General features: G+C 46.8%; 1 protein-coding gene across 1 annotated transcript in view; it reads right to left on the reverse strand.

Moving 5' to 3' along the window:
* Nucleotides 1-658: 658 nt before the first annotated feature.
* wdr18 (WD repeat domain 18) overlaps nucleotides 659-26,559 on the reverse strand; it is a gene marked incomplete at its 5' end in the record, with an annotated part of 64,192 nt that continues 38,291 nt past the window's right edge. Inside the window, 3 exons of the mRNA XM_084435931.1 lie at nucleotides 659-900; nucleotides 5,319-5,387; nucleotides 17,333-17,499. Of these exons, the coding sequence (XP_084292057.1) occupies nucleotides 772-900; nucleotides 5,319-5,387; nucleotides 17,333-17,499 (365 nt within the window). The 3' untranslated portion in view covers nucleotides 659-771. The remainder of the gene's footprint in view (nucleotides 901-5,318; nucleotides 5,388-17,332; nucleotides 17,500-26,559) is intronic.

The raw sequence follows: 26,559 nt of genomic DNA on the forward strand, positions 1-26,559 counted from the left end.
CAGCTTGCTACGGTATTTCTCCAAAATCATGTTGCACAGGCGAAATGTGGTCCACAAGAATTTCAATTGACAATATGGCAGGACTTCTAGGTTTGACTCCAAGTTTTCTGTTAAATAGCGAAGACAACATGCTTTGTGCCTGGTATTATACTGTATAAGTGCCTGGTGGTCGAGTGGTCTGTTAGAAACAGAAGGACTGCGAGTTTGAGTCCCGGCTACAGAGCGTTTTCACAAAACCCCCAAATAATTCAAATTTCTCTGCATTCTTAATGTGTTCTTAACATGCAATATAATCCAAATTATTCATACATACTGGTGTAGAACCTAGGTCACTAAAATGCCGTTGAGATGACGTCCTGGAAATGACGTCCAAAAAATCCCGATATGGGCTGGGATTTGGCCTAGTCCTGAACATCACTGAAATACATCGTTATATAACGTCATCATAACGTAATTTTGCTTGCTGGGAAGTAGACTGTTGGTGGTAGAGGGAGACTAGCAAAGCTACATGTAGACTGTTGGTGTTGAAGAGAGGTCCATGATGAACACGCACAAGATAAATGATGGATTTATTCAAAAACATATCAAAAACATGATGAACATGAGGCCAATACAGTCCTGGGAACTGACTGACCCAATGCAACATTACAATCCCTCCTTTACAACACAGAAAAATGCAAAAGACACTTCTTCCCTAGCCCTTTGACTAACAGTTGGTGGTGTGTGGGTACGGGCCCTGATCCTGGAAGTGCGGTGAGGAACGGTGTTCATCTAGCTGGGCTTGGTGAGGAACTGTGTGGAGAAGTCGTAGAGGTCCTTGTTGACCTTCTTCAGCGTCCGTACTTCTTCCTCAAGCTCAGATACACGAACCTTGGTGGTCTCTCCATCCCCAAACACACTCTGAGACAGAGAGAGACAGAGAGACAGACAGAGTCAAAGAGACAGAGAGAAACAGACAGAGAAAGACAGCAAGAGAAAGATGGTAGTAGAAAAGAGAGTAGTGAAGAGTGACCGAGAAAGACAGACATTGAAAGGAAAAAGGAGAGAAAGATACATATAGCTGTTGAGTCAAAATGTGCTTCAGCAGGTATCGAATATTTCAGCATTTGTGGACGTAACTGAACAATGTCATTCCATTACCAGGTAGGTCCCTGTAGACACGGACAGGGGAGGCATGGAGTCCTCCTTGTTAATTAAGACCTACTCCTCGTGATTGGAGCAGGGCCAATCAACAATGTTTATGGTATTACGTTTCCAGTCAAAGGCTCAGCGAGCAACAGAAGAACCAGCGGGACCCAGCGGGAGCATTGACTAAAGCCCTCTCCAACGAAAGCATTCAGGTGGAGCAGATGGGGGGTCGGGGGCTTGGTGAGGACCGTCAAATCCCTTTTGCTAATCTTGGCGAGCATATATTGACATTTCCCATTGTGCCTGATTCCGCCACGCATGCAGTCACTGGATGACGGCAGGGCTCATTTCCACCCAGATTAGAGAGAGAGAGAGAGAGAGAGAGAGAGAATGAGGGAGAGAGAGAGGGAGGGAGAGAGAGGGAGGGAAAGAGAGGGAGAGAGAGAGAGAGAGAGAGAGAGAGAGAGAGAGAGATGGAGAGAGAACATGTTGCCACTGTTGGAAGTTTGATTTCCCTTGCTCTCTTATTCAGTGTGGTGGGCTCACTTGGGGGCTTAGGGCTTGTGTGTGTGTGTGTGTGTGTGTTTGTGTGTGTGTGTGTGTGTGTGAGAGACGTGCCAGGGAGCTGGCCTCTTGTTTTAATAAAACTATTTTTATTTTTTATACTAATCCACTTAGGAGGTTAGTGCCTTTGTGCTTCAGAGAGGTGGAGTGGTGGAGGTGCTTCTAGTGACCTTCTTCCCAGCTAGCTGACAAATCCCTCAGTCTTTGCTTCCTGGCACAGAATGCTATGCATGCATGAACACACATGACATTCATGCTCTGGTCAAGACCTTTCACGACACTGGGGTAAAATGTGTCATGCTAATTCAATATAACCTGTACTACTGTAATTGTAATGGATGATGATGGCTGGCATTTTATAGGCCTTAAACTCAAGTGTGTCTGGGGAGTAACTGTAACCTTATTCACCTCTGGGACACCTGGGAAATACTCAGTCAGCACACACCATGTGATGACCGAGGTGAGCGTAGAGTGCTGGTTTGAAAATAGTGACTTTAGAGCAGAGGTGTCAAAGTCATTTTAGTTCAGGGGCCACATACAGCCTAATTAGATGTCAAGTAGGCCGGACCAGTAAAATCATAGCATAATTACCTATAAATAACAATAAGTCTGTTTTTCCCAATATGACGCGAGGGGCCGGAGTCTTGCCACCACGGCACTGTCCACGCCACAGACGCCACAAATCAGCCCCTGAGAGGGCTAGAGAAACATGGTCTTCACCCAATATGACGTGAGGGGGCGGAGTCTCGCCACCACACCACGGACTCCACAACTCAGCCCTTGAGTGGGCTAGAGACACAGGGTCTTCACTGGTGGGGGTGGGGGCAGGTGGGTGGCCCGGAGAGAGGTACACTGTCCACGACCAGCTCTGACCCGAGGGGGCGGAGTCTCGACATCACAAGGTAGGTTGTCCCAAACATGCGCAACATTTTTGCAGCCAGGGCTGTTAATTTGGGGTACTCTGGCAAGACTGATAAAATGTGTCCAAGCCCACTGAGGCAAATATGTCCTTCAAATCTGCATCACAATGCAAATCAATTATTTCTAGTTGGATGTCGACAGGCACATCAGAAGCTTTGACTGTGAAGGGTGAGCGAAAAACTGTGAATTCTGTCTCGAGTTCACCAAAGACCTGAAACCGTTTCTCAAACTCCCACAGCAATCCCGCAATCCTGTCTTTATACTGTTTCATATCAGCATTAATGACTGTCACACGCACCTCTTTTGGACAGGGGGAATGAGCAGGGTCACCAGCTGTGTCTCCCACAAAGTCAGCTTCAACTTCAATGTACGTATGCTGTCATAAAACTGTGTGACAACTTTTTTGCGGCCTTGCAACGTTTTGTTCAATTTATTCAAGTGCTCTGTAATATCCACCAGAAATGCAAGGTCCTGCAGCCATTCCCGAGATTGTAATTCCATCACTGGTTTTCCATTTTTCTCCATGAACTGTCCGATTTCCTCTCGTAGATCAAAGAAATGCCTCAGCAGAGCACCTCGGCTTAACCATCTTACTTCAGTGTGGCAGGTATGGCAGGCTATGGGTCATGTAATTGTCACTGAGAAGGCTGTCAAACTGATGATGATTCAGACCTCTGGCTCGGATGAAATTAATAGTTCAGACAACCACCTCCATGACGTGATCCATTTTTAACGACTTGCTACACAATGGCTCCTGGTGCAAAATACAGTGAAATGTCCAGAAACCATCTCCTCCATTTGTGGCTTGTCCTTTCTCCCTGAATTTTGTCACGACGCCTGCTTTTCTTCCGATCATTGACGGCGCACCATCTGTAGCCAGGCTGACAGCGCGGGACCTGTCCACTCCGTCTCTGTCTAGCGATCCAACCAGAGAGCCGAAAATGTCCTCAGCTGTTCTGGTGTCCATCATAGGCACCAATTCAAGGAACTCCTCAGTGACGGTCAATGTCTCATTAATTCCACAAATAAATATGGCCAGTTGAGCAACGTCTGTAATGTCAGTGCTCTCATCAGTTGCAACAGAAAATGCAAGAAATGACTTGACTTTGGATGTTCAACTGGCTGTCCAAATCCGCCGATAGTCCCGAAATCCTCTCTCCCATAGTATTCCTCGTCAGGCTAATGTTGGCAAAAGCTGGTCGCTTCTCGGGACACACGAGTTTTGCAGCCTTCATCATGCATGTTTTAACGGACTCACCGTTGGAAAACGGCTTTGATGCTAATGCTATTTCATTAGCAATTAGGTAGCTGGCTTTTACTGCCGCTTCGCTGACCTCTCGGCTCCGGGTGAAAATGGACTGTTGTTTCCTCAGACCCACCAGTTATTCATTTACCTTCTCTCTTCTCAGTTGTCCTTGTAAGCTGTCGTATTTTTCACCATGATGAGTCCCATAGTGGCGCCGAATATTATATTCCTTGAGCGCCGAAACATGTTACCAAGCACACAGGTTTCCCATTAATCTCGGTCCACTTTTCTTGGAAAACTCTGTACTCTGTATCCACTTTTCTCCTTTTGGACAAAGACATTTTGGCTAATAAGGGTGTGGCGGCGAGTAGAAAACAGGGTTGACTACACCGTAATAACAAACAGCAGAAGGCGCATTGGTAGCCTACCATCTGCTGCTCGGGACGAGTCCCAGAGTTGTGCCGCGTCTTCCACTCTGACTAAAACAATTACCCTAGCGGATAATTTAGGAAAAGCATTTTATTGCAAATTTCTAGTTTGTGTCTTTTATAAATTTTTTCACTTTCAAAATTCATCCTGCGGGCCGGATTGAACTCCCTAGCGGGCTGGTTTTAGCCTGCAGGCCGTACGTTTTCCACCCCTGCTTTAGAGGCATTAAGGCCGTGATACACGGGCAGCTTCTAGTGCTTACATGGATTCTCAGATCACTTTACACTGTAGAAGAATTTAATTAGACAGGGCTGTGCATTGACAAAGGAATACTGAATGTTAGTTTAGTATAATACTGCTCATTGCTGGCACTGTAATTACCCCTCTGGGATCAATAAAGTACATACCTGCAGTACAAAGCCACCTATCAATAATAGTATCGTAGAACAATGGAGAAACAGTGGAGAAAAATGGAGATTGCGAGCTAGGCCCTCTCGTTCAACATCAGTGTCTGACCTCACAAATGCTCTTCTGGATGAATGGGCGGAAATTCCCACAGACACAAAACCTTGTAGAAAGCCTTCCCAGAAGAGTGTGAGCTGTTATAGCTGCGAAGGAGGGATCAACTTCATATTAATCCCTATGAATTTAGAATGGGACGTCATAAAAGCTCCTGTAGGTGTCATATGCAGGTGTCCCAATACTTTTGTCCATATAGTGTACATACATTACGTATACATCTTGATATTTCTTCCTCATATTTCCTACTATGGCCTTTAGAAGAGGCAGAGAGGAAAGGGCAGGAGCTTCTGTGAGGGTCAGCAGCATGTCTTTGCTAAGCCTCTGGCTGAGGACTAAAACCGCTGACCTGTACATATGGATGACATTTTAAACATGCTTCCCCCAGAGCCTTGTGCTGGTCTACGATCACGCAGTGAGCCGGGACGGTGGCCTGCTCCCAAACATCAACAAAGGGGAGGGTGTTTGAAACGGAACCGCCCACTGATGCCCCGTTGACCCGACCACTCACCTTGTCGGTCACAGCGCTCATGAGAGAGTACAGCTGGTGGGCCTTGTCCAAGTAGGTCTCCTCCTGGGCCTAGCGTGGGAGAAATATACATGTGTATTAATTAAAACGGCAATTTACTCACCAGTCCCTGGAGGTAAAGAATTAGGGTGCCAGTGATTGTATGACAGAGAAGAGAATGTTTGTGTGTGTGTGTGTGTTTGTGAGAGAGAGAGAGAGAAAGGGGAGAAGAAGTGTGTGTGAGAGTGAGTGAGAGAGAAAAAAGAGAGGACAGCATGTGTGTGTGTGTGTGTGTGTGTGGAAAGAGTAAAAGAGAGAGGAGAGAAAGTGTGAGTGTGAGAGAGTGAAAGAGAGAGGAGAGAAAGTGTGAGTGTGAGAGAGTGAAAGAGAGAGAGAGAGGGAGAGAGAGAGAGAGAGAGAGAAGTGTGTGTGAGAGTGAAAGAGAGTCATTCGCACATGGAGGTCAATGTCCATCACGACCTACTCATGTCCCCCCCCTCTCTCCAAACCCCTAGTCTTTCACCGGATACAATCGGGCCTGAAGCACGACAGCCAGAATGTCTTTTTGTTAACGCAAATAAAACACAGCCGGTGACAACATCAGACAATAGCAACAAGGTCGATTTGCAATGAATGGCCCCTGTCCAATAAAGGAGGAGCAGGTGGGAGGGGGGCTGTCAGGATCACACCGGCCTGATTTAGGTGCCGAGCGGCGGAGTGGAGCAGAGCAGATCCGGGGCTATTTTAACGCCCCTTCCGAACCGAATGTACTGAGTGGGCGTTGGGGCTTTATTTTACAGGCTCGGGAGTTGATAAAGCTGTCTGGGGGCGCGAGAGAGTGTCCAGGAATTTACATCCAAACACCTTAGCCTTTGTCTTTGTAATTTATCACCTCCCCCCAAGTCCCTTGCAAACCCCAGTTTCAGTCTAATGTAAAACACCAACTCTTCCCCCCTTTTGTAATTGTAAACACACTCTGCATAGCTCTGCCTCGCTCTTTTGTCCAAGTCAGAAAGGCCACACCTTGTCCTTCCTGCCCTGATTCAGACCTTTTTGTTTTCTTTGTTTTCTCATGTCACATGTCTTTACTCTTGGCCACGCCTGCCATTCATGTACAATGCAGTAGCCAATCACATCCTGGAAACACTGTACCTTTGTTTGGACTGTACATAAGCTTGAGCCAGAAGTGACTGACTTCACTTCTCTGACTGAACCACCTTTGCTGCGTTTGTCAGGAAGTCCTTGCGCAAGTATTTGATTTCATTCAATAAACCAGACTCAACCTTTTGAACGTATCTTGGTAAATCTTTGGACTACACCAGTCTAAAATAACTATCACAGTTTGGCGACGGGGATGGGATCACTGCCTGCGTTTGCTTCGGGATTCCAGTGGAAAGGACTGATCGGCAGACGTGTCGGTCCATAGTGGGCGTTGGAAAATCAATTTTCTCTCTTGCGCCAGAGCGCAAGGTGAGATTATTTCCTCAGTTCTTCCACTGGATTCTTGAAGCGCACAGGTACGTTTAAACGAACCCTCTTGTGGTTCTGAGTTGTATTTGCCTTGATTTGGTTCAGTTGTGTTGGTCTGGATTGGTGAAAACAGGAACCCCAGCGTGGGTATTTAGTCCTACCGAGGGTAGGGCGAGCATGGTTGATGTTTCGTTTCCAGAACGATACCAACTAGCTTAAGCCTCATTGTTGATGTTTCGTTTCAAGAACGATACCAACTAGCTTAAGCCCCGTTGTTGATGTTCGTGTTAGCACGATTGCCGACTAGCTTCGAAGTGATTGTTGATGTTCGTTGAAGAACGATTACCAACGAGATGGTAGCTACGGGAGTGATTGAGCGTTTTTGCAATCCGCGTTTCTTGGAGAAACGTTTTCCCCTTTGTTCCCGGGTGACTTGGTAAACATAACGAGCGTTACCTCTGACCAAGTGGCTGTACAGTAATTTTGGTAGGATCTAGACGTCAGGTTTAGCCTGGACCAAAGTTGCTAGTGTAGCCGAGCATGCTTTGTTTGTAAACGTGGGCCTTTGTTTTCGTCTTGTTCGTCTTATGTGTTCACTGTTTGAGCCTCGGCTCTTGATAATTGTTTGTTATGCGCGCCATGGATCCAGGTAAAGTATTGTTTTGTACCCTTTTTAGACTGTTAAAATTCTGCTAGATTCCCAGTAGGCTAGTTAACTGGTTGCCTAGGAGACGCCGGAAAACAACTCCCGGTGATCCGCCTTGAGCCAGAGGGAGAACAAAGAGATTCCTGACTGAGTGAGTACTAAGCGAATTTAATGTCTTAATGTGTGTTTCTTTCGAAATTGTATTCTTTCCCGCCGTGAGTTAACCACAAGGGTTCCTTTCATTGCTGTTTTGGGGTTTTTTAGGCTGCGTCGTGATTATTTGGGATTTGTTTCTTTAAATTTCCCCGCGCTGCCAAAGACTTAAGCGCATACATGCAACATTTTGGGATCACCACTAGGTGTCAATGTAACCCCGGCTAATAACATAGGGCTAGAGGAGGTCACAGGATTCTACTGCTAGCCTGAGAAGATTGTTGCGCTGAAGCATTATTCTGCGAGCGTTTGTTGGCAGAATTTCGTTATGTGCTAAAGCATTTTCGATTTCTTACATCCACATCTGCATTTTAGTGTTACATTTTTTAGCTAAGATTCGGGCTCAGCTAGAGGTGGTTGAGATGATTAGGTTAAGGGAAAAGCCTGTTAATTCTGTAGACTGGTCTGTTTTTAAGATTTGGGAGAGAGTAGCACGAGAGCGGGTTCTTAGGTCAGGAAGGAAAGATAATGAGGTTCAGCAAACAGTCTCTCCGCCATTTCCCCAGCAGAATAACTCTGATTTAAAATTAGATTTCCCCCCCCCCCTCGACTCGATGCTCCGTGCTCACACCCAACCAGGCTGTTGCTGCTCCCGCATTTAGCCACGCCCCTTCTCTCTCCCCTCTACAATACGAGTTAAGCGCGCCCCTTTCTACGAGGTATTCGGCCGAGAAAAAACAGGACAGGAAGAAAGAATTGGCTGGAGCCATATCTGAGGCTAAGTTAAAGTTGGAACAACTACAAATAGCTAGTAATAGTCTGGAGGAACCGCAACTCCTAGCCCCAATGGTACGATGCCCGAACCCTAATCCCCGACCGTCTCAAACAGATGATGAAGAGGGCCACGCGGCCTGGACCCCTGAAATCAGGGTGTACAGACCGTGGCGTTCAGACGAACTCCGTGATGTTGCTAAAACCTTGCCCGATCCAACCAAAGACATGAACGAGTTCGAGAATCTTTTTAACAGTTTAGTTCGAATGTATGAGCCTCACGCCGAGGAAATCGCCATGATCATGCGACAAGTACTTGGGTTAGGGAGGGGGAGTGGGCACCCCTGGACCTAGCCCAAAACAGACGGGGGCGGGGCCGCAAGGTCCCAAAAGGGCACGTTAAAATTGTCTTATAGTGCTAGGGGAGACGACTGAAGGCCCCCGTGTCTGATGAAGTATGAATTAACATACTGCTCTGGTACCGTCTAGTCAGCACTGTGTCGCCGCTAAGGGGTTGGCACTGTGTGGTACGTGGACGACAGTCCACACCTAAGCAGAGGGGCGTTAGAGACGACCTCTGTGAATAGGCAAGGCTGGTGAAAACGGTCAAAGTTCTAATATTCATAGCACAAGTGGAATTAGGATCAGACCGTCGGTTCTGAGCTGGGTGACTAACAATCACTACGGTGTCCGGGATCGCTATCGACTGGGTCACCGGCCGGTCGGGTCGCATATGGCAGTAAGACCTGAGATGGCCGCCGCGCTCGGCTCAATGTACAGTCAGGCCACTACAAGCCAAAAGCGAATGCGTTAGTAGGCGAGTAGTGCTTCTGTGATCGGTGGGCTTTGAAAAGAAGACACCGGGAAGCAGAAGGCTGAGCTCTCATTCCAGGGGAGCCTGGCTTGAGGCCTCGGACGGAACGGGGTCTAGCCCGGGATTGCGCCCTGAATGGGAGGTCCGAAAGACTTAAGCGTAAAATGGATCGAAGTAAAAGACCCGTTTGATATAACGTTGCCTTTTTCTCATGTCGATTTTACTGCACAAAACACTGCGCTGTTGAACAGAATCAAAACTCGATTCCCTAAAAAGATGGATTGGGACCGTATCACGTATTGTAAACAAAATTCCGATGAGCAGTTCGAGAAATTTTGGGAAAGACTGGAATCAGTCTTCGCGTCACACAGTGGCATGGACAAAGCGAACGCCGATTATAAAAAGATTTTGAAACAACAGTTAATGAATAACTCTCTCTCCTCTTTGTCTGACCAAGTGAGGATGATATGCCACACCTGGGAATCAACTTCTCTCGGGGAAGTTGTTGATCATTTCCGGTATTCCGAACGCCTCCGACATTACATTGAACAACGGAATTTGAAAAAAGTCAAGGATGGTGCCGCTAGACTTCAGGCTGCTCAATTGAGACAATTAGACATTCAAAATAAAGGTGCAGGTCTGAAACAAAAACGGGGACGGCGACAAAGGGAGAATAGGCAACGTAGCAGTAGGTCTAAGCATGTTCACAGGTACAGACAGAGTGGGAAAGATGAGGCATGTTTTCATTGTGGTCAATATGGTCACTGGATTGAACAGTGTCACAGTTACCGCAAGCTAAATGAAAGGGAAGAGCCTCCGATTTTGGGGTCGAGCGCCACCTGCTGGACTTCCCTTGAACAACCCATAAAAGTGATTTTAAACTAGCCAAGATAGAGAGTTTTAAATTTTTAAGGGTAAATAAACAGGATAAAATAGATGTAGAGCGAACTCAAAAGTCTGACAGGGTTTTGAATAGGTGTTTGATTCAGGAGTTTTGTTTCAATAGTCAATAAATGGCCATAAGCTGTTCGTTTTATGCATTTCTACTGTATGAATTTTTCATTCATATAATGATAATGTGTTTTTTGAGGAGCTGGCATTAGGCCTTCTCCTCTGCTATTGAACCCAGTCTGTGTTTTGAGTCTTAATTTTCAGGTGCTATGGACCCTGGGCGGCAGGTCTTTGAGGAGCCTGGATCATGGGATCATGCCTTCCTGGGGACATTGGAACCTGCTGTTGGTCTGTTTTAACTGTTGTTTGTTTTGTCTCTCTTTCTGATATGTAGCTTAAGACATAAGGGTTGTGCATAATAGTGGGGGGAATAGATAAGGGTTGCTAGTGTCTTAATCTGAATGCAGCATCTCATAACCCAATTATATTTTTTAAATGGTTATGTTAAATATCTCATGTTTATAGTTTGAGGCACATTCATCGGGCCTGAGTGTTTTTTCTGAGTGGTTTTTTACAGACAACTGTCGTTCCGGGAGTGATGGGTGAATGCCGAACCAGGAGACGGGCACAGGACACCGGAGGTTACTGGCCTGTTTCCCTACAGATGGGCGATCTGGGGTTCGTGAGATGCAGACCAACGCCATGTCACCTACTCACTGTGAGCGACAGATAAGTATGAAACAGGAGCAGTGCCCAAATACTCTGTCCTCAAATGCAGAAGAGGGAGGTTTTAGATATACAAATTTTAGCTATACAAATGAAGCTTTGATGGAGTATTTTGATTAGTTAATTGTAAATGAAGCCAGTTCATTTTAGTGTCATTTTCTTTGACCCATCTCTATTTTTATCCTGACTTCAGGGAATTTTTGCTTTCACCCTTAGGGGGTGTTGTTTTGTTGAGACGAGAATATAGCGTATTTTATTTTCATAAAATCGCAAGAGAACTGCTAGAGCCAAATCCAATTGCCTTGATCATGACTGGGGACTAAGCGTGTTGAAGTCATTCTAACACTGCCCCTGATGTCACTGTAGGCTACTGCAGACTGGCTCTAAATGACACTTGAACAGTCACCCTGTTTAAGTTTTCCTGACAGAATAACAACATTTTTTCCCCAAAGCAGGAGCTTGCGCTTAACCATGTTTCTGAGTATCTCCTACAGACTGTTGAATAACCGTTCCTGACCAAAGAAGGGAACAGGGAGACCAGACCAGAGGACTCTCTTTTGCTCTGTTTTGTCTCTGTTTGTCTCTCTCATCTGTGGATCCACAGACGGAGCACTTCATCAGCCTGTGCTGGAGGCGGGAGCGCCGAGGTGAGCCCTCCAGCAGCACGACCCGGGCCGGCCCTACGTGGAGCAGTACAGGGATGGACCGGGTTCAGTTCAAGAGCCTACATTTCTGACCTACAAGCATCTGCTCCACCTGCGGAGAAAAAGAAATGAAGGACTAAGTGCACATTTCCACCACCAAACTAACCTGTATCTAGGGCCTAATGACAAACCTGTACTACCTCGTTCATGTTTTCATTATGCTTTCAAACTAGCCCACGGGCCAGATCATGTTTCAAAAACAGGGGTGGCGGAGGATGTTAACAGATGTCTCCAACAGAGTGAGGACCGCCATTTCCTGAGGCTAAGGAGGGGTTCCTGCATCACATCTCTCCTGGGGTTTGGGTCCTGATCCGCGACCTGGGGCCGTCCCCACGCAGACGGCCGCCAGAGTAGCTGAGAGAACTTCGACGCCGTTGCGTCCCAAACCAAGGAGCAGATGAGCAGCCTGAGAACAGGCCAGAAAACATGGAAGAGAAGAGATGTAGCGGGGTGAACCTACCCGTCAAAGAGATGTAGCGGGGTGAACCTACCCGTCAAAGAGATGTAGCGGGGTGAACCTACCCGTCAAAGATGGAACAATCAGGACCATGGCATTCTGGCCTGTGTGGAATAGCTGTCAAAAGTAGCAGAGGACGGTCCACCAGGGGATCGCAAACACCAGGAGATCAGAATGCAGCTGAACCAGAGGGCTCAGAGGCCAAAACCATGGGCCATCACACTGTCCTCTCCTCTGACGAGGAATCGGAGGAAAAATGACCTTGCTGGTCACCTCCTCACAAGATGCACCACACACACCTGCACACACTAACATTGAACATAACTGATTTCAAGCAACGTGACATCGAAGTTGCGATCTAGAAGAGAAGACGCCTTGCATTCCCCAATGACATTCTATTGCCCAAAAGAGAAGTGCCACCTAAATGACTGTTGGGATACACTGTGAACAAGAGTGACCTTGACAGTCACCGCCACACTCTCCTCTCCTCTGATGAGCAATCGGAGACTGACCTTGCCGGTCACCTCCTCACAAGAGTTAATGAACTTTGAAATAATCTGGAAAATATCATATTTGTTTACAAGAGTTGCAATTGTTGAAACATGAGTTGATAAATAAGTTTGGGTTTTTTCCTCTAAATTGACCAAGAGGTTTTTTGCCCCTCTTACACTGGTAACCATTTTATCTTTTTTGCCTTGTAAAATCAAGTTTTTTTTGGTGAATGGTTGTCCACTCTTAGACTATAAATAGTATATAATCATGTCATCTTTTTTATCTTGTTTCCTGTCAAATTTCTGAAGCAAGGGGTTTTGGTGTGTGATTTTGCACGTTGAGAGAAAATAATTAAAAAAAAAAAAAAAAAGAGATTTTTTTTTTTTTCTCCACCTAGTGGAGAGATTATTTCCTTTCCACATGTATAGCATAGCTGACTGTTTACACTGTGTTTGGATTTTATTTTTGTGTGCCTGTTCAGGCACAAATGAGGGATTGTCCAGGAATTTACATCCAAACACCTTAGCCTTTGTCTTTGTAATTTATCACCTCCCCCCAAGTCCCTTGCAAACCCCAGTTTCAGTCTAATGTAAAACACCAACTCTTCCCCCCTTTTGTAATTGTAAACACACTCTGCATAGCTCTGCCTCGCTCTTTTGTCCAAGTCAGAAAGGCCACACCTTGTCCTTCCTGCCCTGATTCAGACCTTTTTGTTTTCTTTGTTTTCTCATGTCACATGTCTTTACTCTTGGCCACGCCTGCCATTCATGTACAATGCAGTAGCCAATCACATCCTGGAAACACTGTACCTTTGTTTGGACTGTACATAAGCTTGAGCCAGAAGTGACTGACTTCACTTCTCTGACTGAACCACCTTTGCTGCGTTTGTCAGGAAGTCCTTGCGCAAGTATTTGATTTCATTCAATAAACCAGACTCAACCTTTTGAACGTATCTTGGTAAATCTTTGGACTACACCAGTCTAAAATAACTATCACAAGAGACGAAAAAGAGATGGTGGGAGGGTTTGGGGGGGGGGGGGGGGGGCAATGCTACATGCCTACAAATGGCGGTCTGCATAATGATGGTGTGTAGCTGGCCTCGTTAATCCCGCCCCCGGGCCCTGACAGTCCGCCTCTGTTAAATGTTATTGATTGGCCAGAGATGGCCATGGGATGTATATCACTGCTAAATCACCAAACCTGACTTAAAATAAACCCCAAACCTGCTTACCGTTTGTTAGAGGCCCCTGGCAGTCATATAAACCAATTATATTCAATTAAAAATAAAAGTTTTTCGCAGGTGTTTCTCAGAGAAGTCATCAGAGCACCGCGTTGATCCTGCGCTTCGGGAGACGCACAGCTGTGGTGTCTCAGGTGTGATGAGGTTTATGATGAGGAGAAAATTGAGCTAATTCACCAGCTCGCTCCCTTAGGTCAAGCTCTCTTAACCCGTTATCTATCCCTCACACGCTCCTTAAGACCCGGGGTGATCGAGCTTTTGAGGCTGTAGCCCCCGAGCTATAGAACGCTCTGCCTCCACCCCTACAGTCTGCTGTCTCAGTAGAAGCTTTTAAAAAACAGTTAAAGACCCATAGTTTAGGCGTTTGTGCAAATTCCTTTTTTATTTTTTGTCGTTTTTGTTTTCTTTCTTTGGGGGGAGGGGGTTAATATTCTATGTTCTGCATCTTTGTACCCATGCGTTTATTATCTCTATGAAGTACTTTGTGACCATGTCTGTGAAAAGCGCTTTATACATACATTTTACTAACTTACTTCCATACTAATGTTAGCAGTACTGCTAGTAAAAGTCAGTACTGTGGAGAATGGGAAATACACTGCACCTTTATAGCTTATTCACCCATTCACATACACACCCACATTCACACACACATTCACACACCGATGGCGGCAGCTGCCATGCAAGGTGCTAGCCTGCTCGTTGGAAGCAATTTGGGGTTCAGTGTCTTACTCAAGGACACGAGGAGCCGGGATTCAAACCGCTGACCCCACGATCATTGGATGGCCCACTCTAACTCCTTTTGGACGACCCACTCTACCTCCTGAGCCACAGCCTCCAAGGAGAAGGGAGGAGGACTAGGTAGTTGCTTTGTATTCTCGCTGGCGTGCAAAAACAGCTCAACAATATGAAGTACAGTATGAAGACATCCACTCCTGAAACCACAGAAGAAGTGGTTGTCACAACTAGAGTATGCTTTAGGGCTGTCGTCGATGACCTATGCTCCGGGTCGCATGGGACGACAGGCACACGTTTGTATAGCAGGACTCGCACACACGTGCACACACACACACACACACACACACACACACACACACACACACACACACACACACACACACTCAAACACACCCCTTCTAATAAACCTTCTAGTTAGCGAACTGTGGATATTACACCCCCCACCCCCTCTGAAACCTCCCTGGAGAACCCCCGGCCCTTCTGTGTTGACCCTTAACCCCGGGCAGGCAGCTTGCTAATGGGCTATCTGTGTGGCCCCTCATGGGGGACCTGGCTGGATCCCTGACACACACACACACACACACACACCTGATAACACAACCTTAAACACACACACACACACACACACACACACAGTAACACAACCCACACACACCTGGTAACACAACCTTAAACACACACACACACACCTGGTAACTACCCACACTAGAAGTAGCGTAGCAAATATACAGCCATTTTTCACAAGAGTGCAGCATCATTTACACACTGCACCCCTATCGACCAGAGGAAGCGCGTGTGTGTGTGTGTGTGTGTGCGCATGTGTTTGCCATGCCCCTGGGTCACAAACAATATTATTTGTTTTTTGAAGGGGGGCCGTGCTATAAATATATATGATGTGTTGTAATCACCGGCGGTGTTTCCGAGGCATTCTGTGGCGGCAGAGGAAAAGATCCCTGACGGACATTCTACTCCCAGCAGCCCCGGAGATTAAACCTCACGGTAGGCAGCGACCCCCGAGAGAGGCAGGAAGAACATGGAGGACAGAGTGAATGTTAAGAGAAAGATAACTGGGGGGGGGGGGGTAAGAATAGCTGATATAGTGGCAGGAGAGAAAGAGAGAGAGAGGGAGAGAGTGAGGGAGGGAGAGGGAGGGGGAGAGAGAGAGAGGGAGAGAGAGAGAAAGGGAGAGAGGGAGGGGGAGAGAGAGAGAGGGAGAGAGAGAGGGAGAGAGGGAGAGAGAGAGAGAGGGAGAGAGAAAAAGGGAGAAAGGGAGAGAGGGAGAGAGAGAGAGAGAATGAGGGGAGAGAGGGAGAGAGAGAGGGAGGGGGAGAGAGAGAGAGAGGGAGAGAGAGAAAGGGAGAGAGGGAGAGAGAGAGGGAGGGGGAGAGAGAGAGAGAATGAGTGGAGAGGGAGGAAGAGAGATGGAGAGAGAGAGAGAGAGGGAGAGAGAGAGGGAGGGGGAGAGAGAGAGAGAATGAGGGGAGAGGGAGAATGAGGGGAGAGGGAGGGAGAGAGCGGCTGATGAAATGTGGAGACCCTGTCTGAACAGGTGGTCGGTTATGCAGAGAACCCTGATTTACCATTTCACTTACCACCGTGGAAATTGATTTCGACAGTGCAAGGGTTATTTCAGCGACACAAACAGCTGTCTCGTCATAAATACTGCAGCAGCTAATTTACAGTGCAGGTTCAGACTGTTGGTTTGGGGTGCCGTTTACCCACAGAGTAAGCAATTTCATTATTGCAATAGAAAAAAATATTGAATATTGAATTCTGAATCTGCTTAAGCCATCGACCCATTTCAACAATCATTGAGAAAGGGTATGCAAAAGGCCTGCTAGCTAGGCCGCGCTAGTTATTGACCCGCAAATCCGCTCTTCCGTCGTGTGACTGCAGCTTTTCCTAACGCTGCAGTCTGCATCTACGGCGCTATGAGCCTGCTACGAGCTAGTGGAGAGAGAAAATTCTGTCTGACAAGTTATATTCAGTCTGCTTCAATCTCACGGTATGTGGGCTTGGGCGCCAAGACAAGGCCATAGAAGAACGGGCCGTGTTGCTGATTGGATCTCAGATCAGATTTGAACCAGGTGTGGCAAGGCGTCAAGTTTTTTTTTTTTTTTTTGGGGGGGGGGGGGGGGGGGGGGTTCTGAACCCCAACCTTCCACATACTGTAGTGTTAATGTGACAGGGAGTTTATAGATCAGCTCAATACAGCCACAGAACGCTGCATCATTGTACCGGTACCTTACCACAGGCTCATGCAAATGCTAGCCACTTGCAGGGGTGGGAAATATGCTAAAATTCATAACACAATATTTTTCCACTGTCCGGACGATATCGATATTATATTACAATATATGAGAAACAAAGTTGAATTATTATTTGCACTAATTTGAGTTTTGAGTTTTATGAGCTCCAGATCAGATGATCTTGATGACTGTCTTTAATTAACAATACAATTTAAAATAACATTACTGTAAATGCAGCCTTTAAAACCAGGCAAGACCACACGTATTCCATATAACGATATTGAAAATCTAGTAAGATATCTTAGCCTCATAGCGATATTGATATATTTCTCAGCCCTATCCACCTGACATCACCAGGGTCATGTGAGGGACTAATGGTGCGTTCGTTTATAACTGGGAGGTGGCAAATTGCGACTTGCTACTAGGAATGATGAAATAAAACGCCGCATGAACTCGCACTTCCTCGTCGCAAATTCGGATATGTTTCTCAGCCCCCAGTTGCCGGCTGGCGTCAATATCATATCATATCATCATCATATCATTCACTATAGCTCGAATGCACACAGGTCGGAGGTAGGTATTTTGCCACTTGCGACTTGCCATCTCCAACCACAAACGAACGCACCGTAACACACCGGTATGGACCTTTCAGGTGAGAGGCTGGCTGACCTGTGTGTGGGAGCCCAGGCGCAGGAACACGCCTCCCGCCTCGCCTGCCTCGCCCTGCTCCGCGGGGTTCAGGTGCCGGCTGAAGCGGGGCAGGGGCAGTCCGGGACGGCTGTCGGGCAGGAACATGTTGGCGGGAGCCGGGATGATGCAGGCACTGGTCACTGGCCCTGTGAAGGTGAGAGACAAGAGACAGGGGGGCTTTAGGGTGGTGTGTGTGTGTGTGTGCGCGTGCGAACAAAAATGCATTAAAGGAGAAGGATAGTCTACCGCATCGCATGAGCGGGTCTGGGATATACTGGAGCTGACCCTTCACCGACATCCAGGGTTTTCAGTGTCGGGAAAAAACAAAGAGTTTGACTTTGATCGTTTTCTTCTGTCAAAGCACTGGAAAAGTGCTGCTATAATATTTGTATACAGACAGGAAGTGAACCAAATCCTGGGCCGTGGTATGAAACCTAAACCAGGTCCCAGCAGAGACGGCCCGGGGTAACGAGAATGTCAGGCACCCTGCTGTGCGGGTTCACTGCACCAGTCTACCGGTAGTCAAAGAGTAGAGTTGGGATTTGACAATGTTGCTCTCTCTCTCTAGCCTCTGATAACCTGGTCTTCCTCAGCATAGTCAAGGACATTGAGCGGCTCTCCTATTTAACACAGGCAACAGCGATTGCCCTTGAATTAGTTTTATTTACGATGCCAACATGTACACAAGCTTTAGTGCTCTTTAACTCCTGAACCTGAGGGCTGATCTTTTATCTGGACGTTATTGTGTCTTCCACAAGCTGGCATCAAATCATCAGGACTGCCCTTCTGTCCGCTGGGATAGAAACATCTCTGCTAGGGGATTGCCTTTCAGCAGTTACCCCCCCCACCACCTCACCCCCCAGCCAAGGGGCATCACAGCAACACCACACATTGAGTGCTAGTACACCAGAAACTAATGGAAGGCATCAGGAGTTTATGGAGGCTCTGACACCGACTCATTTCAACAGATAGCCTTAAGGTGAGAGCATTGTCTTGGCTCAGAAAAGACAATGATCACAAATCATTTGACCACTATGATACAGTCACAAGGCTTTTTTAACCACTTAAAAGTCCTTAAATCACCTCCAAAAGTGCAGGAGCAGAATATCAGAGTTGGATCCCTGTCACTGAGTAGAATGGGCATGATTGAGTAGCACAGAACCCACAACACGGGCTTCAATACTCAACACATTATTTTGGTATTCAGGTATTTTTCTGGGGAAGATACAGCCAGGCTTGGTTTCAAAATCAAACATCAGATTTATGAATCTGACAAGGCGCCAACATATAAAATACTGTACCATGATAAATTCAAAAGGAAAAGCAGAACCCTAAACCGACAAGAAATCAATGGGATTAGATGCGTCTGTGCTTTGAACTTTTGGAGCAAATTTTGCACATCAGCAAAGTTGATTAGCATCTCGGAAGATAATCCATGGACACATCAAAACCTATTTAAATAATGTCCAGTGTCATCGCTCTGTGAAAGGAACGAGGAGTTATTCAGTGGGTGAATGAAACTTGTTAAATTAACTCCTGTGAAAACATAGATTCACTTAAGTCCTGCCAAATCTATATGGACCAAAAAAGTGTAATTGCCTTGTGCCCTAACAAACTATCACCATATGTCATTGGATATCCAGCAAGGCCGACAATGCTTTGAAAGCCACGTTCCCTCATTGGCACAGACGCCGTTTTCAACTACCCTGTGTAATAATCACCCTGGATCAAGCACCCGTTAAGTATTCCCATGTACAGAATAAAGACATGGTGTTGAAGGAGCTGCCTGCTCTGCATTCTAATCCTCCCAGCGAACCAAAACTAATGCAAAAAAACGCCTCAGGGCTTATGGATCTCTTTAAGCCTTTTCACGGTGTAGTTTCTGACTGTCTTAAACAGGACTGAAATGTTTGAAATGCCAAAATACTAATGACAATACACCGGAAAATTAAATACTGTAAACACAGCGGCCCTCTTTTAAATAGAGAGCTACTACAGGGCTGAGTTTCCCAGAGGCATCGTAGCGCTACGATCATCGTAAGCTACGGCGTTCATCGTAGCGCTACGATGCCTCTGGGAAACTCAGCCCAGTACAGTACATCTGGCCTTTAAAAGTGCCAGAACGCCATCATCCACCGGAACAGCTGTCTGGTCCCACATTGTGTCAGTGACGCCAGAGGCTGTGATTCTGAAAGGTCCTAATTTGCCCTGAAGCCCGGGGCGAGGGTGTGTTGTACTCAGCCGCCGCAAACTCCAGCGGCGCTCTGCAACACGTGATTCTGCGCTAGCGGTGGGTTTTCAACACAGCGAATCAAAGGGAGGTTGCAGAATCATCGATTCGGGCGAGTACAGGCATTTCCCCCTGCGTCTGAGTATACTCGGAGAAAAGCATTGATTTATTTTTCTTGAACTTTATTTTGCTTTTGAGTACGTGTCCCCAGCACCTAGCATATAATCGACCAATAAACAGAGGTAATGGTGCTGAGTTAACTAGGGGTCCAGATGAGAAAGAGGGAAGCGCCAGGTCTCAAAGACAACAAGGAAGAGCATGATATCTACCTGTGGGACTAGAAATACCCATGCACCCGAGAGGGGTTTACCATGTGGGGGTGCTCCCTCCCACCTTGCCTCTCTCTCACCCTCCCACCGTCTCCCCCTCTCTCTCTCTCTCTCCCTCCCACCCTGCCTCTCTCTCACCCTCCCACCGTCTCCCCCTCTCTCTCTCTCTCTCTCTCCCTCCCACCCTGCCTCTCTCTCACCCTCCCACCGTCTCCCCCTCTCTCTCTCTCTCTCCCTCCCACCCTCCCACTCTCTCTCTCCCTCCCACCCTGCCTCTCTCTCTCCCTCCCACCCTGCCTCTCTCTCACCCTCCCACCGTCTCCCCCTCTCTCTCTCCCACCCTCCCACTCTCTCTCTCCCTCCCACCCTGCCTCTGTCTCACCCTCCCACTGTCTCCCCCTCTCTCCCTCCCACCCTGCCTCTCTCACCCTCCCACTGTCTCCCCCTCTCTCTCCCTCCCATCTTGCCTCTCTCTCCCCCTCCCACTGTCTCCCCCTCTCTCTCTCTCTCTCCCTCCCACCCTGCCTCTCTCTCACCCTCCCACTGTCTCCCCCTCTCTCTCCCTCCCACCCTGCCTCTCTCCCCCTCCCACTGTCTCCCCCTCTCTCTCTCTCTCTCCCTCCCACCCTGCCTCTCTCTCACCCTCCCACTGTCTCCCCCTCTCTCTCCCTCCCATCTTGCCTCTCTCTCCCCCTCCCACTGTCTCCCCCTCTCTCTCTCTCTCTCCCTCCCACCCTGCCTCTCTCTCACCCTCCCACTGTCTCCCCCTCTCTCTCCCTCCCACCCTGCCTCTCTCCCCCTCCCACTGTCTCCCCCTCTCTCTCTCTCCCTCCCTCCCACCCTGCCTCTCTCACCCTCCCACCCTGCGTCTCTCTCACCCTCCCACCATCTCCCCCTCTCTCTCCCTCCCACCCTGCCTCTCTCTCACCCTCCCACCGTCTCCCTCTCTCTCCCTCCCACCCTGCCTCTCTCTCAACCTCCCACTGTCTCTCTCTCTCTCTCTCTCACCCTCCCACCGTCTCCCTCTCTCTCCCTCCCACCCTGCCTCTCTCTCTCCCTCCCACTGTCTCTCTCTCTCTCTCTCCCTCCCACCCTGCCTCTCTCTCACCCTCCCACTGTCTCCCTCTCTCTCTCTCCCTCTCTCACCCTGCCTACACCAACTCCGTCTCGCCCAACATCTCTCTCTCCCTCTGGCTTGTGTGAACCACATCTCAGAATGTTCTTCTGTTCATACCGATGCCGTCATGCTCCAGCCACCCAGACAGCCTTTTTTGAGAATGTGTTCATCAGCTGTATTTCAGATGGCTCATCAAACCCACATTGTTGTCCATAGGAAAGATCCAGGAACATAAAGAGCCTGAGGTACTGTAAGATAGAGTGGGGGAAAGGAGAGCAGGGGAGGTGGAGTAAGAGGAGGGGTGGGGGTGTTTAGCGGCTCATGATTTAGGTGGTCAATAGTTATATCGAGCCATGACTGTAGGACAGACAGGGGGCTGTGAAACACTAAGCTGTATTAGCGCCATGTACGTATACTGGATAAATCTGAGTGTGATTTACTGTAAATCTGTACAATCACCGTGTCCACCAGTGAGCCCTGTGGAAAACAAGACTGGCCACCTCTCTCCCCCACACACACACACACACAGTGTAAAAATTTACTTCTTGCTATTACTTCATTCTTGCCAGTTCCTTGTGCACCCAATGGAGACCTGACTTTGATTCACAAGTACAAGTGGCAAAAACCGCATAGGATCTTTCAGACTATTAATTAGATAGGCAGACACACAGACAGAAAGGCAGACAGATCGATACTTTATTGATCCCCCCCAGGGGGAAATTTCACATTTCAGCAGTAGAAATTAAAGCAAGGTTGAAAAGAAACTAGAAAAAACGCGTAGTGGCTAAATGCCTCCGCCGAACAATGGGTGGTTGACGTGACGCTCCATTTTCATGTTTTTGGTGACAAATATAAATAATAATTGGTAATATTTCAATAAAATCATTGTTTTTATAAACAACTTAATTTTCTAAAACGAATACATCTGTTATTCATGAGCATTATAATTCAAATATGTAAATATTTTGTTTTAAACTTGACAATTGTCCACTGGTGTGACTGTCCGGGGTAACATTGCCAATCTTCAAACTACTATAATTAACCCCCTGGGGTCGACATGGAATCAGCGCTCAAGCGGTGCTTGCACGTTTTGTTTAATAACTTCACTCCCGTTCGGCGTAGGAACTTGAAATAAATTGTATTGTGAAGCCTACCTTTGTAGCTACAAGTAGAGCCCACCCCCGTGTTTCTAGACCAACCAGAAGTTTCTATATTGATGAGCCAATCGGAGGTTACGTTTTCTTTCAGTGAAATAGAAACTTAACCTGCTCATCCTCTAATCTTACATAATAAGGATTATCTGTAGGTCACTATTTTGTATACCTTAGTCTATCTATGTAATTTACAGATTCGTGGACCAGATTTGTGGTTGACTTGCCGGCATTCAGCTTCTCAAAAAAACCACATTAGCGAAGGGGCAGCACAGGTGGATAATTTCATGCGAATTTCAAAGACGGCTAGCTAGCTAGCATAAAAGACAAGGCAACACAGTCATATTGTAAACAAACACACAACACTTTTTTTTGTTTAGTTTTTAGTTTAGTTAGATTTAGTTATTTAGGATGCCGCCGCCCAAGAAATTTACCGGTGCTCAAGCGCTTCAGATCATTTTCGAGAGTAACATCGACGAGGAGGAGGATAACAACAGGGAGTCAGGAGCGGAAAGCTTCTTGACAGATGATGAAAACACTCATCAGGATGGGCTAGACCCAGTTGAGGATTTCCAAGTACTGAAATCAGAATTCAAAGTGTTATATTCGCTAGGCTATTCATGTACTGTAAACCACGTTGGTAGGATTTTGAGGTAACGTTAGGCTACTTCATCTGTGTAACGTTACAGCGAAGGTGAGGATGCAAAGAGGAGAGAGGAAATGAGAAGAGAGGACAGGAGGAGGAGACAGGAGAGGAGTGGAGAAGGCATCAGAGAAGAGTAGACAGGAGAGGACAGGGGAAGGCAGGAGAGGAGACGGGAGAGAAGAAGAGAACACGGGAGAGGACAGGGGAAGGCAGGAGAGGACAGGAGGAGGACACAGGAGAGGAGTGGAAAAGGCATCAGAGAAGAGTAGACACCCACCCTGCAGGAGAGGACAGGGGAAGGCAGGAGAGCAGACGGGAGAGAAGAAGAGAAGACAGGAGAGAGGAGGAGAAGACAGGAGGAGAACACTGCAGGGCCCTCAGCTGCTGTAGAAGCAGGACACGCTGTTGGCTCCAGTTCAGTTCACGGCCGGCCTTCTCAAAAGAAAGGCACGACCAGCAGCGGACGAGGATGTGTAAGTAAGTACACTTATTTACTGGTTGTGAAATGAAAATTTACTTTGAATTCAAACTGATTTAGTTCACCTCAATATTTGAAGGATTCTGAGGTACGTTCTTATCTGTGTACAGTGGATATGAGACTGCAGAGAGGAGAGGAGATGAGGAGACAGGAGAGGAGAGGGGAGGAGAAGAGAGGAGGAGACAGGAGAGGAGAGGGGAGGAGAAGAGAGGAGGAGACAGGAGAGGAGAGGGGAAGGCAGGAGAGGAGAGGAGGAGACAGAAGAGGAGAGGAGCAGACAAGAGAGGAAAGGTGAGGATGTGAGAGGAGAGGAGAGAAGGGCCCTCAGCTGCTGTAGAAGCAGGACGCGCCGTCAGCTCCTGTTCTCCAATTCATGGCCTGCGCAAAAGAAAGAAACGACCAGCAGCTGATGAGGATGTGTAAGCATTTATTTATATTTACTGGCTGTGAAATGAAAATTGACTTTGAATTCAAACTGAGTCCAGTTCAGCTCAACATTTGAATGATTTTGAGACCTACGCGTTTGTGTTTACAATGAATATGATACTTGATGTAGGCCTGCATCTTGTGTTACAGTGAATATGATACTTGATGTAGGCCTACACTCGTATGTGTTACATTGAATATGAGATTTGTTGTAGGCCTACATTTTTGTGTTTACAGTGAATATGAGATTTGATGTAGGCCTACACTTTTGTGTTTACAGTGAATATGAGATTTGATGTAGGCCTACACTTGTATGTTACAGTGAATATGAGAGTTGGTGTAGGCCTACACTTTTATGTGTTACATTGAATATGAGACTTGATATAGGCCTACACTTTTATGTGTTACAGTGAATATGAGAAGTGGAGAGCACATGAGAGGAGAGAAGACTGATGAGGAGAGAAGACAAGAGATGGAAAACACTGCTGGGGTCAGGATAGTAATGTTGTGGCCTGGAGATATATATATTTTTAAATATTTTTATTTATTTATTATTGCTTAGTCCCTTGGCAGGAAATAAATTTGGGCCAGTTGGCTTCAAAATGACCATCGTTTTGATATCCTTCTGTTCTAGCTGCTACTGTCAGTATAAAGGTATGTTCCAGGGTGAGTGGGTTGGGTGTGCGCTCCAAACTTTCTCTCGACAGCCCGACAGCAGGTGCGAGACTGCAAGCGTGTGCGCCTCCGTCCCTCTCTCCCTCGTCGTGTCATGTCAACAAGCAGACAGAACGTGCGCGGATCGCTCGCTCATACAGTATTTGACTGTCCTTCCCCATCCCCGAATATTTTTTACAACATACAAATGTACTATTCGGGGAAAAAGCTACAGTACTATTTGTGCTCATCCGAATACCGTATTCGGGCACACCCCTAATACATACATACCAGAGGAGGCTCGTCCATTGAGGTAGGGGAGGACAGTGCTCCTCAGTTTTTGGAGAGAAGAGAGGGATTAATATAAATATATTTATTTATTTATTTATAATTAATATTTAATATTATCTCAGTTTTGTTCATACATCAGGTTTTCCCTATGGATAAAAATCCATTATTGAAATTCTAAAGATCCAACAGTGACAAATATAACATGCAGCTGGAGCTTCCATAGATATCTATGGAAGGGAGGCTAGCCTCCCTTAGGGCGGGTTCTTTTATATTAAATCAATGTTATGCAATTTTTTCATGCTAATTTGTGATTGGCCAAAACGCTGAAAAATAACCGCAAGGGAGGCTAGTCCTCCGGCCCTGTCTGAACAGGATTGAGATATTGACATTTTATTAGTCCAATTACATTCCAGATTTACCACAGTGAAGGCCGATTGAGTCGGCATTGATGTCTGTGTTTCTCTTCCCTGTGCCATTGGAGACTTTTTGTGTGTTCGTAGCTCCATAATATAATACATCATAAAGTATTATGGGACATATTATACATCAAACTGTTCGTCTATTTGTCTTGATTCTAGCCATCTAAATATTTAAGCTGACAAATACTTTTTGAGCTAGAGCCGTCTGAACACGACAGTTCCACTGGCTGGCTATAGCCGGTAACGTTAGCTACGAGGTGCACGTCAGGCTACGGCATAGGCAGGCGCGCAGATTGGCTGGAGGCGCAAACTGTCGGCAACTCGTCCAAAACATTTCTAGAGACTGGGTCGCAACACCGGATCGGAGAAATGCACTGAACAGCCTGGCTCCTGCTTGATCGCTTTGCGGTGCTTATTCCTCTTCTATGTTCTGATAATTGTAGGCTATAGCAACATAAGAGTAGCAGCTTTGGCAGCAACCCAAATGAGCTAATCCCATAGTTGTACCATTGCTAGCTAGCCATGAGCGAACTGGATACTGCATTTGCTGTGCAATGTATTCCATTGTCCAGTTGTCAAATCTATTTGCCAACAAACTGTTTTAGAGCTAGCCATGGATGTATTAATAGAGCCAGCACACCTCAGTGTCCCCTAATCATTTTTTTTTTCATATATCACCTAACCTCTCCAACACCTCACCAATATCAATTCTTTTCTCTCTTTAGAGAAGAGTACAATCCATTACAACAACTATTGCTTAGGCTACAATGTTTTATTGTTGTTTTGTAATATTTTATCATGAATATGTAGTTAAAGAAAGTGTTATTCAGTTTTTCATATGTTAAAATTGACTGTAAATCCACATTTTAAAGCTGATATTTCAAATAATAACTGACTGAGGGAAAGTGCCCCCTGGCGCCCATGGGCGGTTCGCCTCTCTTCCTCCTGTCCTCCTCAGTTTTTTTAGTCACATACATACACACACATACATACATACATACAGAGTGGCTGGCGTTATGTGGTCCATGACGCACATAACGCTCAGGCACTGTCATAAAGTCCGACGGCTGCTGGCACAAAGATACAGTAGCTTGGCCTCAATGTGGTTCACCAAGCACTATTACCTGCTCTTTGGGGTGTCAATGCGTTCATCTTTCAATCCCACTTTAAATCTTTACATCAGCAGCTAAGCTGACAAAAGATGGGTGGGTGGCTGTAATTCCTCATCAGTGTTCCAAGACTGCCAGAGCTGTTTCGCGCCAAAGGAAGTGGAAAAAAATAGCTTGTGGGTGTTGATTAATTGCTCCCCAGCGGTGGGCCTGGTGCGAGCATGGCATACTACATAAATCCCTCCGCAACGATAAGTTCTGCTTCGGGAGTGCAGTGTGTATTGTGCATTTGGGCTCTGAAACTATCTGGTTTGTTGAACTCTCCCTTTAGGGGCTACTGTAGCTCAGGAGGTAGA

This window comes from Borostomias antarcticus (genome assembly GCF_949987555.1).
Source record: "Borostomias antarcticus genome assembly, chromosome: 3".
Classification (NCBI taxonomy): Eukaryota; Metazoa; Chordata; class Actinopteri; order Stomiiformes; family Stomiidae; genus Borostomias; species Borostomias antarcticus.